This window comes from Talpa europaea (genome assembly GCF_964194135.1).
Source record: "Talpa europaea genome assembly, chromosome: 10".
In the NCBI taxonomy this organism is placed as follows: Eukaryota; Metazoa; Chordata; class Mammalia; order Eulipotyphla; family Talpidae; genus Talpa; species Talpa europaea.
The window spans coordinates 15,923,061-15,939,603 of record NC_140077.1 but is presented as its reverse complement, the minus strand read 5'-3'; the positions used below and the strand labels follow the sequence as shown (position 1 = coordinate 15,939,603).

The following is a 16,543-nucleotide window of genomic DNA, read 5'->3' as shown; positions in this document are numbered from 1 at the left end:
TTTCTGACTTTTTTAAACCCAATTCTAGTAAATGAGAAGCGAGAGAGATCTTTTAAGGGCCTGCAGGGAGGTGCCCCGTGATACAGCAGAAGACCCTCTTTTGTCTCTGTAGATGACCATGTTTTCAATGTGTTTCTTGGGATAGCTCTGGTCTTCTTGGTACATGAAGGAGCCAATCTACAATTAATCTTACATAATGAATATGAAAAAAAGAGCTAGAAAGGACCTGTTCCCAGATGACATCATTGAGCTCCTGACTGTACTGAGCCTAGAGCTGTCCTTTCTCTGTACTTCTTGTTAGGTGAGATAATGAACAAAAACTATGATTAACAAAATTGAATCAAAGGTTCCTTTTTAGGAGGTCTTAGGCTTCAAATTACATTTACTACTTCCAATTAGAATTTCTAGAACTGCCAACTAATGAGGACTTCTTGATAAATATATAATGCTTATTTTAATTATAATGAGGTCTAAGGGTTTCTTTCTTAAGACCTCAACCTCCTCTTCAAAGATCCTTGAACAAGCATTAGATAGAAAATATACAAAGATACTTTTCATGCTTATAACTCAACTATACAGAAAACATGAGCCTCAGAGTTTTATGAAGAAAATAACTGGGAAACTAACATTTATTGAATAGCTACATGCTCTAAAGCATGTTCACATTTATTTAGTACATTTAATCTTCCCAATACTAAAAGTATAATATTTCAAGTGATTTTTACAGATAAAGAGAATGAAGCAAAGAGATAGTAATTTATAAAATTGGCAGTATGGATTTCAAACTTAATTGGCTTAAAGGCTGTTTATTTCCACTAGTCTATTTTGCATGAAAAACTCCAGTAAGTTTGGGGTCAATTATCATTAAGTGTATTTTGACATCAATCTAAGTTTCAACAGATATACCTAGATACAGAAAATTTTCTTTTTTTGTGGGGTAATTTGACAATATGGCTCATGATTATATTTTAACTTCAGTTCATTTCTGAGAATTCTACCTCAAGAAATTATTATTCATTGGTATTGTTTATAATATAATAAAATAACAAGAGAAAAACACATAGCCAACAATGGAGGAACCACGAAAAAAAAACTCTGAAACATACCCAGCTTGCTATTAAAATTGTACTTCTAAAGACAGTGTGATCATTTACAGAAACATTTAATAGGTTTATATAATAAAAATAGAATGCCATTAATGACACTGCGCCAATGATAATATTTAAATTTGAAAAACAGACCATGGTTATATAGGATGTTAACTTAGGAGAAGATGGGTAAAACTACTATCTTGGTAACTTTACTTTTCTCTAAAATTATTCCAAAATAAGTTTTTTAAAAGTTGGTTACCAAAATATGTGCATATGGACCTGATTGTGTGCATTTGTGCAAGTTATATATGTATGTATACATGTGTGCATGTGTGTATATTTGTGAAAGTTATATATATGTGTGTATATATATATACATATGCATATATATGTATGTATGTTTGCATGGGAAAATGAATAAAAGATATATGTGAGATGTCAACAATAACATGGAGGCAGCGATGTGGGAGAGGATTAACTTCTAAATCCTGGTTGGTGCCTCTCAGAGGGGAAGGAGGTGATGGTGGACTTGCCAGCATCATTTCTACTTCCTCTGCTTGTCCTGTCCTCTTCCAGCGTGCTGCACACTGAGCCTGCCCTTGCGCTGAAAGTTACAAAATATATCACTGGGTGACACCAGAAAGCCCCAGGAATAGGTCTTGAAACCACTTTTGCTCAGAGTGGCTCAAAGTGAAATTTGCAAGTTGAAGGGGAAATGATCAATTTTGAACAGGCTGCCCATGGTAAAGTGATCCTGGTTTGTTCCCTTTCTCCTCCTAATGGAAACAGAAAGAAATTGGCTGTACTTCATAATGAGGGACCAATCACTTTTATTCCCCTTGGGGCTTGCTGTAATAGCATTAAGTATGATGAATTCTTTCCATATTCAATTCTGCTGAATGTATGATGTGATTCCATAGGAAGTATTTTGTAATTTGGCATTAACGTCAATTAATGTATGCAACTGCTAGATGTTAGCATTAATTTCATTACTTTTCCCACACAGATGTTTTCCTTGCCACAGGTAATTAGGACACTGTACTGCTCTTTTCAAGCATTCTCACTCTGCAACAGCTGCTGCTTGGGAGAAGATGCCCATGCCGAGCCTGTGCTGATCTAGAGAGGGAGCTGTCTCGTGCACAGCCAGGCTGCAGCAGAGGCATGGGGCTTTAGACCACAAACACGTTTCTAACCCAGAGAGGCTGGCTTGGTAAACATAATCAACAAGACGCCTGACTTCAGTAAACCGTGATCTGTAAGATGTGAATAGCACGGTCCTTACCTGCGCTTGCGAGGTCTGAAGCCCCAGGTGGTGAAATGTGTTCAGTGCAGTGCTCAGTTGGACTGTGCTTAGCAGTCCTGGTTGTTGTCTAAACTCCCCATCTGGAGGCCCAGGCACCACCCCCTGAGCCTCAATAGTACCACAGGTGTTTCTTCCTGAGACAGTATCTTGCTTTATATTCAATTTTTGGTTAGAGTCGAAGTTTTTTTTTTTTTTTATTATAATCTTTTTTTATTTAAATATTTTATGTAATTCTTACATCTTTTTTTCATATTTGCACAATGTATGCATTTTCATTCTGGTTATATTCCTCATACAATTGCACCTCCCCACTTATTTTGACTCTAGTCCTTCCTTTCCCTGCCCCTCCCCCCCCTTCTCGTAGTGTGTCTCTGGTTTATAGTTGCTTGTTGATTTTGATTTTTACTTTGTATTGATTAGTCTTTTTCCTGGTCTCTTATTTAGGTTTTCTAAATTCCTACTATGAGTGAGACCATCCAGTATTTTTCTTTATTTTCCAAGTAATTTTTAAAAACACAGGCCACCCCGGTGGTGCAGTGGTTGAGTGCTGGGTTGCAAAGCTGCCCGCAGCTTCTGTAGCACCAGTTCGATCCCTCCCGTGCTCCTGACTGTACCCAGTGCTTGTATGTATAAATAAATAAATAAATCTTAAAAAAAGAACAAAATGTTACATTAAATTTAAACAAAAAATTTAAAAACACTATGAAGATATTCTCCTTGTATAACAAACAGGAAACGCATTTTGGGCAGCATGAGGTAGCGGTCAGCGGGCAAACTGGCAAACCCCTAGGGCTCTGAGGAGGATGCGGGAGTCACCTAGGCCCACCCAGCCCACATTGTGTTGATTCGCAGGAGCTGCCTCCTGTTCGGGCAGTGGCTGGGTCTCAGCTCTGTCTGGAACATGCTGGGTGACTCTGAGAAGGTCCCTCACCAGGCAGGCTTCAGACTCATCCTCACTATACCAGAGGTTATTAGCAGTTTAGAACTAAAAAGGATGATAAAATAAGAATTTTTTTTTTACTTTTGTACTTTTTTTCTATTTTTAAATTTATTTATTTATATATATTCACATCATTGTTCATTTTTGTATAATATTTGTAACCCACAGAAAGCTATTTCCTTGACATTTCTGGCCAAACACTGCTCTGTGATGTTTTCGGCACATCTGTCCTGGGGGCTTTTGCTTGTTTGAAATAGCACATCCGTTCCTGACTGACACCCTCAGTTCATCCAGACTGCTCCCAGCCAATACCCTGTCCAATCAATGCCAGAGCCTTGTTCTGTGGAGTCTACCCTGACCTTAGGCACATGTCCCCTTGTCGAGAATGTTCCATTCAGCAGCAGAATCAACCTCCAAAACAACCATCCTTCCTGGGTTAGAAATGCCAAATGATTCTCATGTTTTCTCTCTTTTAAACTTTGTAAAGAAACTGGAAACAGGTATTTACAAGCAAAGAAATTCAGACTTACCGAGGAGAATTAAACAAGTTCATATGCGAGCAATGACACAGCAAAAGGTAGAACACACATCTCTGGGGCTGTATCCACTGATTTTACTATCCAGGAAATACTTATTTAGCACATAATATATGAATATGCCTTCATATTGGAACAGTTTAATTTTAAACAAGTCATAAGTTATGCAGGTAAGCATAAATATTACAAAATCTCTCCCATATCTCCCCCTTAATTCTCAGCTTTAAATCTATACATCTACATTTAAATCTCCCTTATGTTCTTTCTATTTTTCTTTGATTGAGAACCTTCCCATTAAATGTTGCCATCAAACATAGGCATTCATTTGTCAACTTGCTCCATGTTCCTCTAAATTTCGTTCCTATCAGGGTCCTAGAACTCTCTTCAACATGGAGCAGTTAGATTATTAAGCACTCCAAAGCGGTCTCTAGTGTTGGCCCCAGAAGACGACATGGAGGACAAGAAGCTTCTAAGGAAATAACAAACTCAGATCAAATGTTCTCCTTTGGCATGATGAGCTTGTGAAACTGCTTTCTTCTATGAAGTGGTTTGATTCTGAGCCAGCGTCACCTTGTAAATATTACCTTTTATTGTTAGTCTTTGGGCATCTCCATGACTGCTACAGGGAAAGTTCTAGGAGCATAACTATTTTCCAAACACAGGGCTAGCAGCTGGGGATGAGAGAAAGAACTCAAGTCACTCCAGTTTAATAGAAACACAGAAGTGACTTGCCGATTCCAATGCAGTGTAATGAGTGACTTCTCTGTTTCAATGCAGCGTTTATGAAGCAGCACAGTGAGTGTGTCCCAGGAGGCTCAGGAGCTGCGGGCCCACAGCTGAGAGACAGCCCAACTTCCCACTCTCTGCAGAGGTCTGCTCTGTGCCTGGATGGGCGGCTCTGCTCTCACTCTACATGAGAGCATATAGAATTCTACATGACACAGAATTCTGCATGACACAGAATTCTGTATGACACAGATTTATGGACCTACAATACCCCCATGGCCTAGGAAACTTGAATTCAGAGACTATTCTAGTATTCACTCAAACTCACAGAGGGAACAAGGGCCTGTCTAGGGGTGATGGTGGGGACACCCATGGAAGGCTTTGTGGAGGAGCTGCTAAAAGCCTGGAGGGATGCTTGCATGGTGACAAGGATGAGTCATCACTCCAGAAAGAAGGAGCACCAGGAGCACAAAGCAAGAGACAGAGATAGAGTGTGAGATACCGCTGGGGAACACCAGCTCTCCTTTCTGTAAGAAAACCACACTGGCAATCCCATTAAAGTTGAGAAGAGACACAAAGTTATCTATCAGGTCACACCTAGCCTTGAAAAACCAAGAAGCACATTTGTTCTAGTAACTTTTCAAGCTGAATCTACAAAGAAAGGGGGGGGGAGGGGAACCAGAAACAGGAAGAAAAAGCCAGATTCAAAGTGAAGAAGGGGGATGCAGGAAAGGAGGAAGACGTGAAACTAGTTTAATGCATGGGGGAGAAGATATTGTTTCTCCTCCAGGGTTTTTCTGGGGGAAGGATATGGCACACTTACAGGTTCTACATGAGGAGATGTGGTCTTGTGTTCTACATGATTAATTCCAGGGCAAAGGGCCAGCTCAGTGGCAGTCTCTGAGACATGTGGGTGTATTCAATTCACTATTTTTCATTTACTTTACTATTTATGTTCTCCTCAATACTGAATATCATACTTGGATTGGTAGTTGTTCAAAAAAGGTGAATAAGGCACCATCTCTGCCATCCATATCACAATAAAGAAAGACAGATGACACGTTGGTCTGTCTCTCTCTATATTCCAGCCTACCTGGCCTTCTGCAACAGCTCAACCAGGCCAAGCATGCCCACACTCTACACCCTTAACATGTGCTGTTCCATCTGCGTGGACTGTCCTTCCACCATGCATACACCCCACTCTCTTGCTTGCTTCCACAAGGACTCGGTTCAAATATCAAATGCCATTTTACCAGAGATTCCTTCCTTGAGAGCACTTTCCCCCTATCAATCTCTGGTTTTCCTATTCTGCTTTATTTTTTTTTTTCCTAGAACTTGTCACCACCTGGCACTATTTATTTCTTTACAATCAGTCTCCTGTAACAAGATGGCAAACTTTATGAGACCAGGACCTTTGCCACATCACCCAGTACCCCTCACTCATGCCCAGAGGAGCACCTGACAGAGCACAGATATCCAAAATAAACATCTAATGAATGAATAATAGGACTGGAGTGAACCAGTTCTGGCTTCAAATTCTAGCCCAAGGCAATGGCAAAAATATTCAATCATTGCAAAGCTAGTTTTCCTCATGGTTAAAATGAGAAAAATAACAAAAGAACCTACTTCCAAGAGTTGGTATAAGAAGTGCAGCTGAAAAGCATCTAGTGCAGCTGCACCAGGCAAATGATAGGTCTAGAATGAGGAAAAGCAGCATCACTGCTGCTTGAGAACATGCAGGCAAAGGAAGGAGATGGATGAGTAAATGCTGCCTTTATTTACTTTACTGATTTTTAAAGCAGGAGTCAGTAGCATTAGGAATTTTCCAAGTCCTTAAAAATTGCAACACAGATATGTTGAGTGGCTCAGTGCTACTGAGTCCTGGGGGATCCTGTGGACCTAACAGAAAACCAGCCCTTTATCATAGTATAAAGAGCTGGAATAACAAGTTTCTCTTGTGTACTTCTGTTCTCTCATCCTCAGGATGGGAGGCAGGGGCACAAGCCTCCTCACAGGTGGGTGAGCACCCACAATACAGTGGAAGTAGCACGGAATGGGTACAAAGAGCCAAATGTGAAAGCCACCCAGCTGAGCCTGTCATTGCACCACTGCCATCAGGTTTCTCATCTCTGTGCATAGAGGCCTGCATTATCTTATTTCATGCTTTTCTGTCTGGCTTTTAGGGCTGTCTTCAGGCTACTAACCCAGAGTGGTCAACTTTAAATCACTGGGGATTGAAATCAAGAGAATTATGCAATGTAAAAAATGGGGATCAAAAGAAAAGCAAAGTGTTAGGTACCACTGTGCCATCTAATCCTTGAGACTTGATCAGGGGATAGGAGGAGAGAAGAAGGAATGGATTTGGTTCCTATGTTGGGAAGAGAGGGAAGGATATTAGAAACTGAAGCTGAGCAAAAATGGAAATTTCTAACCTCTTCCCAGGTCCCACCTAGAAGCTATTAGTAAATTCACTCATTGTGAAAGAGGTAACTGAAGGCATGAATTGACCCTATAATAAAAGTCATTCAGTGATCCTATAAATGCCAACTGGTGCACTAGTGCTGGGACTTTGGCTGGAGCAGAGGTGGCAAGTTTGATGATTTTCAGATTTGTTTAATAATATAAATGCCAAGGTGTCAATCTTCTCTTAAATATTAAGGATAATTGATATCTTTCAAAGTATCACTGATAAGGAAATACAGATAGCCAAGAAAAAATGATAAAATTTTTAACCTCTCTGCTAATTAAGTAAATGCAAATTAAAGCAATAAAAATATTTCATGTCTTCTGCTCATGAGATGGGCAATGCTTAAAAAATTTCTTAATGCCTTGGGCTACTGAGGGGCTTATAAACACAGGGCTTCTCATATTGAGGGAGTATAGGTTGAGGCCACTATTTCAGAGGGCAATGTGAAAATATCTACAAAAATTGAAAATTGAACACACTCTCAGACCCAAGACTTCCTTTGAGAGATTTCTCTTTCAGGGTGTTTGCTGCTTGCACAAGTTTACCGACTAAACAAATAGAGAGAGAGAGAGAGAGAGTGAGAGTGTGTGTGTGTGTGTGTGTCAAGCACTATTTAAAAGAGATGAACATCTATATCTATTAATGACCCAGTGATTAAACTACAGCTGACTGTAACTGGGTTCTATGTAGCACTTAGTCATGAAGTGGCTACATTTGTATGTGCTGATAGGAAACTCTTAACTTGCTATTCTAAATTAAGTAAGTTATTGTAAATTGCTACTCTCCAACACTACACTTGGCATAATGATTTTTCTAACATGAATATCTGTGGGTATGTCTATTTATGCACATACTTATTTATCTGTATAAGCCCAAGCAATTTCTAGAAAAATATAGAAGGGATATATTAAAAAATACTACCTCTCCGGGATGGGAATGAAGGTCAGGAAGTGGATTTTACTTTCCACTTGATACATCTGAGTATCAAATGTCCTTTTTATTGTCATGGTTGCTAGCTCTGCAGTTATAAAAGCAATCTATGCTTATAGTAAGAACTCAAAACATCCCATAGCTTATATAGAGAGGAATGATGGCAGCTGAGGCCTCTATTACTTTCCCATGGTATTTCAATAGCACTTGTTCTATTCAGATATTGACATACATGTCATTCAATGTGGAGATTAGGTGAGAGGACTAAAAAGGGAAGTAGAAAAGAGATGTCCAATTCTCACCCAAGAGCAGAATTGCGGGGCGGGGGGTGATATTTATAGAAAGCTGTGAGTTTCCTTTGATTATACTTCAACTTGTAAAATGCTAGTCTGAGGTTCATTTCAAGTTCTTGGGCAGTCATCTTCACAGTTAGATAAAGGGCCAAAGTTGTTCTCCTCAGTGAAAGAGATTAGTCCTTGGGCAAGTTGTTACAAGGTTACTTACTCATGCAAATAGACACTGAGACCAGTAATTATCCCCTGTCCCCTGTCCTTGCTAGCACGGATCACCACCCTACAGAATCACTCAGGTCACTGCTAGCCCTTTCATCCCAGAAGTAAAAGGGAAAAGCAATAATCATCACACTTGCTACAGCAGGTTCTCCTGCAAGATGATGTTTCAGATCAGCATAAATTCGGAGCTACACACCATGTGAAGAACTCTGCTAGAAGTTATGCTCTCTTCCTCCTAAATCCCATATTCATAACATGTGGCACATAGTTGCCTGGAGTTAGTTTCTCGAGCTCATTCATTAGCCCTTCTGGACTCCAAAGAATCTCTGGTTAAAGGTCATTTTTAAAAAAGACATGCTTATCAGTGACACACAAATTTATTAAGTTAACAAACATTAAATGGGTCGGGTTCTGACCTGTGTTTGTACATGGAACCAAGATGAAATAAAATACAGCTCTCACAAAGCTTTCAATCCAACAGTTTGCTCAACAGTCTCTCCCTAACTATGTATATTACATGCATGTACACAAATGCACTTATATTTGGTCAATAACAGAACTTGGGTTATCTTTTTACTATTGAAATGTAGTAGTGGGTAGCAGTTTTCATGGACTGGGTGCATGCAATGGGCATGCACACACACACGATATTTAAATAGCAAGATCTTAGTTTCCTAGTTGTGGTCTACTCTCGCTTGAACACAGGGGACACTAACAAATGTCAAATCCAATAAACATGTTCAGAATTCTCCAGTAACATTCCCTGTGATTGATTGTCTTTGGGCTTGCTCTCTAGTTTGCCTCCCAAGGCAGGGAGATAATACAAGAAGAATAATATTCTTGTCACAGTTGTGAAGTACAAGACATGCAGATTTCAGAGCACAGTTGGTAAAAAAATATGTAAGCCAGTTATAGATCCACATGGAGCAAAGGCTTTCCAGAGCTCACTTCCCCTTCAATTGAAACAGAGACTAATTATAAAATGTAATAGAGGAGCATTTGCAATGGGCTAAAGCTAAACTTTTTCAGATAAACATTTTCAATCCAATCAATGAGGGATTTTTCTTGAATCAAATATCTTAGCGCCCTTGTTATAAAATTCCTAAAAGCATTAAAATAAAAAATAAGTATGAGTTCAAAGTCAAAAGTATTCTTACATTTTGACATTCGCCTTACACAATACATGGTCAAGAAATGCAAACAATGGGTTCCACCTACTTAAACTGTACACTAAACAATTTGGTATACAACTGGAAAAATGAGGAATCTCAACCAGGGAATGAGGAGAGACAGATAGATATTGGGATTCTTGGAGCAACTGACCAGCCTAGAGCAAGATTTTAATAAATACACTCTTAGTTGCATTTGCTAACGTTGTGATGATACTAAGACCTCCATGCTCTCTCTTGCCTTCCTCTTCTCAGTCACGGTTACCATGGTTCTGTCATGGAGAAATAGGGGGGGTAGGAGGAAGAGGGAGATAACTGAAAAAAAAAAATCTCCTTTTTACACTCAGGTCAGGTGATAAGCCTAGATCCTTTATTTCAATTGGTAGATAATTTTTTTCCTGCTTTGTTTTGACAGGGATAACTTTTCAAATTAAATCCCTTTATTGAATTTTCACTCTTGGATAGTTTCTGAAGATGCTGCCTTTGCAAAAAAGTAAAATAAAATAAATAAAATTAGAACTGATATATTTCACGCCTTGTGAAAGCTGAGTCTGAGCTGACAGTTTGGCATTATCTACCTCCATGCCTGCAGGGATCACAGGAATAACATTTGGTGAAAGAAAACGTGCAGATAAGGGAAAGCCATGGCCTTGTTGCTTTCTGGATATGGACTGTGTGCATTCCATGCCATCAGCCAGAAAGCAGCATTATCCCCCAAAGCCTGAAAATGAAAGCAATCTGGGGTGCTACCAATTCCATCTAGAGCTCTCTAAACAAGAGGCACAGTCAGTCATGGGAGACAGACTCTAAATCTCTTTCATTAGTTTTTCATTGTGGGGCTTTGTTAGCTTAAGTATATTCCAAAGACCAGCAGTGTTAGCTACACCTGGGAACTTGTGAAGAATGCAGACTCAGGTCCCTACTGAGTCAAAGTCCAGCTTTTAACATGATCCCTAGGTGGGTTGTATGCATGTAAAGTTTGCATGTAAACGCTCTAAAATTTTCAGACATCTTGGTAAGTGATGTTACAAAACCAGCTAGTAATCCAGACAATTGGGCAACAATGCTTTCATTCATTCATTTATCCATTCAGCAAATAGATATTAGTTCCATCTACATATAGACACCTAGCCTGGGCTGGAGACACAATAGTGAACAAAGACATGTATGTGCCCCCTGCACACAAAGAACTTAGAGACTGGTGGGGAGGGAAAGTGTTGATCAAACCTTCATTTAATGGAGAATGTAGTTTCAAACTGTGATGTGATGCGATGAGCTCCATAAAGGAAAAACAACGGAGTTGTATGAGAGCAAACAAAATAAGAAACTCATTTATATTAGGAGTTCAAGAAAGACTTCCTTAAGACATGGAAGCTTGCCCTAGTTTTGATATTGGTTTAGGGTCATATTAGATGTTACCTTCGGGGGGACTGGGTGAAGGATACAAGGGGAACTCTTTGAACTATTTTTGTAACTTTTATGTGAGTCTAAAATTATTTCAAAGTAAGAAGTTAAAAGATAGAATGGTTCCTTAACTTGAGAACTGGACCATCTACAGAGATTAATTTCACTGAATTGGACAGGAAAGGAGGAAAAGAGGAGGGTGTTCAGGCAGAGGAAATGGCTGTATGGGAAGACAGAACTCAGCATGCTCCAAGAATTGAAAGCAAGGCCACAGACCTGCAGGCAAGGTGTGAGCAGAGGGTATCATGAGAAGAGGCTGAAGAAAATGGACTGGGACCAGGTCACATTGAAATTAACTATAGCTCAAGGTGAGGACTTTGTTCTTGATCATCAGAACAACTGGGAGTAAACCAAGTTTTACAGACATGATTGATTTTGCCTTAGGAGATGATTGCTCTGGTTATTGTGGGGTAGACTAGACTTTGGAAACCATGATAACATCAATTGAGGAGTCACTGACAAAGAGTGCCCACTGAAGATCTGGGGAAGGAGATCTAAACCACTCTGTGGTGGGCACAGTGCTGGACATGTGATTTATGGAGACCTGCCTATGCTTCTGAAGGGAGAAGGTGCTGGTCAGCTAATCTAATGTCCCTCCACTGCACCCCTCTCAGCTGAATCTGCCAAATAACATACTTATTTCCCAAAAGGAGAGACAAAACCTCTAGAGAAGAAAAACCTTTCTAGAGTGAGTAGTAATGGAATATGTGTCATTTCTGGAAAGTCTGGGTCATGGGCATGACCTGTTTTTAGCCCATGACAATGTGTCTTTGCATGCAGAAGGGCTGGGGCAAATGGGCATGAGAAACAGAGAGACAGCGCTGATAAACATTTCGAATTGTGAAGGATATTTTTGAAACTTTAGATGATCGCTCTGTGGCCCAGACCAGACAACCCTGAACAGTCTTAGTGCTCTCTGGAACTGCAGAGCCCATTCTCTTTATTTCCTCTTTCACTTTCAAACTTTCTTTCACCCAAGTTTTTCCCCCTCAGCCCTTTTTTCCAAATAATACAGGAAGGCACTGCCCAATAAAATATGTGACTTGCTTTGAGGAAAAAAATAGTAGTGATACCTACAACAGCAACACAACACATGAAAATAAGGAATTTTGGAAATTTTTCATCACCGACAGAGGAAAAGACCTTGATTCTATGAGAGTTGTTGAAAATTGCTAAGTCAATTGCTGAGGCTTACAAAGGACAAGGAATGTCCTCATGTTCAAATGATCTGGATAATTGTCATTGTGATTTTCCTAAACACAGAGCTGGTGCCTGGCAGATGAGTGAAGCTAATACTATCATGAGCAGAAGGGAACAGTTAATTTACTTACGACCATCCACAGTTCTGGCCTCGAGATGCACAAGATCTGGTTCCTTGTTCGACCCCGTCACTGACCTAAAACATGGAGAAGAACCAACATTAGTGACATTATATGTGCCATACAGAGGGACTCAGCTGACACCACAGACCCTGAAGGTCCACAGGATTTTAAAGTCTTAATCCTTGGAATATATCTACTGTATTTATTTACATAGCCTGACAGTAGAATTTTGACTTCAAATAAAAACAATAATGAAACCTTTATTTGATGAGGGACAGGCTTAACTCTGGCAAGAATATTCTCTGTTATGCACTCAGACTTGCAAATAAGTCCCGCATATTGCCTATCTGTCCCCCTGAAACAATCCTGCTGACAGTGTATTAAACTTTCAAGACTTATCAGGCAGATGCCAGGCAGGCTGCTTTAGGTGGGTGACTTGAGCGGTGATTTACATAGAAACTGATATATATATATTTTTTCCTTTGCAGAACTACCTAGTATTACCCTACAAACTATGAACTAATCGCATGACCCAACCAGCGCAGTTACCTTTCTCTGTGTTGAGCCAGTGGGAGGGGCAAGGCAGATGTACCTCGCTTTATGACGTGTCTGAAACCACATGAGAAAGTAAAATGATAGCCTATATAAAATGCCTAGTGGCTTATATTGTTTAGCGTAATCTTGCAGAGTCATATTAAATAGAAAATGATTATTCTGTTAAATAAATACTCTAGGCAGTTATACCCCATTCCTAGCCCTTTTATATGCCAAGGTTAATTAAACTTGGGACCATCTATAATTTTTTTTCTTAAGTCAGGAATTGCAGAATTTTCATTTTATTTGTTTCAATCTTACATGGAAAATAGTTACACGCTTCAAAATTCCTCCCTCTGCCTGAACCATGCCATTCAGCCCAGCCTTCTAACCCGTGCCTGAAACCGCAGATGTGAAACATACTTATCACAGTCAGAACTCAGTGTGGGACCCGGATCCTGCGCCTGCACACCCCCATCTCACTTTCGCTCCCTCATCTCCTGCCACATGGGAGGATTTCCTGGTTCCTGAAAGTGCTACATTCCTTTCCTGTTAGTCCTAAATCTTTGTGAACTTCTCTCTTCACTGTGAAATGCTCTTCTTCAGCTTCAGATAATTTAGTGACTCTTATTTTAAGACAATTAAAAAGTCACTTTCTCTATTAAGTATTTACCCCTTATGAAAGGAAAATTGCTCTCCTCTTCCCGACAAATAATTGTCTTTCCCAATGTAAAAGCAGCCCCTCCCTCAACACACACTCACATATACATACATACACACATACACACACACACACAAATTGAGAGCTACTGGAGGAGCTTTGTTTTAAACACTTTATTCTTTTTTCTCTCTGTCTCTCTAGCCTAGGTTATAATAGTCAAATGTTAAAGAAGGAAGGGAGACAGAAAGAAGTGAAGTTGGAAGGGAGAGTGTGTATAATGCTCTGTAAGTTCTTTGAAATAAGTAAATTAATCAATGTCCTAAGGGCACTTCCTGCCAGCCTCTTATTTGAACTCATTTCCCAGCACAGAGATTCTAAAGCTCAGGTAGCTTAGTCTATCTCCATCTTAAGAAGTCTCCTTAAGGCCTTATTATCGTTGTCAGTAAATTTTCTCTGATTGATACATGGCCTGAAATTCAGACTATGCTGGAATCATTAAACTCTGCTTTCTTCTAGGAAGCAGAAAGGTCCTAATAAGGGTTTTATGGCTTCCCTTCAAAGAGACATGGGACATACACTTCAACGTGTGTCATCCCTGGGCTCTGGACACCAGCTGGTGACACTCTGACCATCATCTCTGCTCTGCGTGCGGGGGCCACGGGTGTCGGTATGACTCTCCTTGGCTCACACCGAAGTGTTGTTACTGTTTCCGTCCTCGACCCCTTCTGACAAGGCCACAATCATGACAGTAAAGAAGAAAACACACTTCCTGACCTTCAAGCTAGAACACTTGGCAATGCACTGGTCTTTTCAAATCATTACTGAGCAGTAGCATGTCGTTCGTCTCCCACCTTGCCTGATGCTCTGAATTTCTTCCTTGACATGACTAGCACCTATTGTTCCTGGGAGAGGGCTGACCTCCCGGAAACACAGTGGTGGAAACTAGCACACAAACCTATCTGCTTGGCTTACTATTAGTGTCAGCAGAGGCAAAATAATTACCCTGCATCCAGTCCCCCCTGTCCACATGTTCACAGCCCCACGTCAACAGCAGCTGTGTCTCTTAAGATCTTTTATTATCTCAAAGGTGAGAGCTGTCATTTCAAGTGACTTTCCCCCGCTTACTAACTAACAAAAAGAGACAAGGGCAAAACAGAATCCTTTGTTTCTCCAAAGCCTATGGTGGCCATCCAACTCTCTTATCCTGTCTAAAATATTTCCATTATAGTAAACCGACAACAACAAAAATAAAACTTTCAAGCCAAAACACAGTGTGTCTCCAGCCATTTCTACTGCTGATATGCTCACCCCTGTTCCTAGTGCTGAAATGGACCTGTGGCTCCGCAGATTGTAAAGAATTATTGCTGCTTTTTACTTTGTGATGCTGGCAAGTTCTCTGGAGCTGAAGCCAAAGAATGCTAAATAGCTGCAGAGGTGCTGGTTTTAATGGTCTAGTCATTGACAAAAACCCTGCAGATGCACAATACTGCAGTTAACCTACAAAGGATCATTTCAAAGTCCATTGTATACTGACATTTTAGTTGAAACTGTAGAGTTTGGTGGTTATCAGTGTGATTTAAGAACGACTGTTGTGCTTGAGAGGATGATAATGTCAGGGGCTGAAGGGTGGTGAAAACAGAGACAAGATGGTTAAAAGGTATGAACTTTCAGTTATTAAATGAGTAAGGTCCGAGGATGTAATCTATTACATAATATTTATAGTTGATAGCAGTGTATTGCATACCTGAAATTTGCTTAGAGAGCAAAACTTAAGAATTTTCACCCTACCCCCCAAGGTAACTTGATTATGGACATCCTGTTGCAATGTAAACAAATATGAAATCATAAGGTTGCATGATTTAAACATATTACAACTTTATTTGTCCATTATACCTTAATAAAACTAAAGAAACAAAGTCAAAGAAAACTAATATGAATATAAGATTTAATGCAAAATGTTCTTGCGATAGTCTTATTTTCAGAATAAGATCTCAAGAATGGCTTTAAGTGTCTATATCTAGCATGTAAGTCTGACTTCCTGTGCTAAGCACAAAGTGTGGGCCACCTTTGCATCATGTGTCCAGATGGCCCTGTATGTCCCAGTCATAGTTCATCAAGTTTGCTGTCCCTCTTTGCACTGAGATCCCCCAAAGCAGGGGTTCTGTCATTGTCATTGAATTCTTCTGTTAACAGGGAGGAATATTTCCTTAATAAATAGGTAGGCATCATTTTTACATGGGTCAGTATTTACTTTTACAATCAATATATGATGATTCAATTCTGGGACTCAAAAAGAACCTCTCTCTATATAAAAAATATATATAAATTAATATGAGATGGCAAATGATTGGCCCAAAAATCTTTAATGATATAAAAAGGCAACAGGTGGTTATATCTTAGATATCTTATATGTCCTTTATGTCCAATTGGCATAAAATCCTTTCTTGAATGAAATTCACAGAAAGAAAGGGAAATTCTCATGCCTTTGTGCATAATGGTATCTCTGCCAAGAGTTCCCTGTTACCTTTCTGTCTCCTTAACTCTTCACTTTTATGGTCTGTGGTTCAGCTGCACATGAGTGAAACTGAAGCTTCCAGAGTTGGGGGAGTGGAGAACAGAAGCTTAGTTGGTTGTCCCTTCTGAGACTTCTAGAACCACTCACATAGTTTCACACAACATAAATGAGGCTATGTTTAAATTGGTGACACATTTGTCTCTCTCTGTCTGACAAATTCAAGCCTTTTTGTATTTCTGTGCCAAGCAAGATACATACCACAATAGATACATGTAGATGTTCACTAACTGTCTACTAAATGCTGTTGGATAAAGGAGAAATACACAGACAGCCATATTTGCATTTATCAATTTAACTGTATGCTTGACATTTA

At 39.7% G+C, this 16,543-nt stretch overlaps 1 protein-coding gene across 4 annotated transcripts in view; it reads right to left on the bottom strand.

The window, feature by feature from the left end:
• SORCS1 (sortilin related VPS10 domain containing receptor 1) overlaps positions 1 to 16,543 on the bottom strand; it is a gene marked incomplete at both ends in the record, with an annotated part of 470,229 nt that overhangs the window by 109,531 nt on the left and 344,155 nt on the right. For all 4 annotated transcript variants that reach the window (XM_084244881.1, XM_084244882.1, XM_084244884.1 and 1 more), the window contains one exon: positions 12,470 to 12,534. In XM_084244881.1, the coding sequence (XP_084101007.1) occupies positions 12,470 to 12,534 (65 nt within the window). The remainder of the gene's footprint in view (positions 1 to 12,469; positions 12,535 to 16,543) is intronic.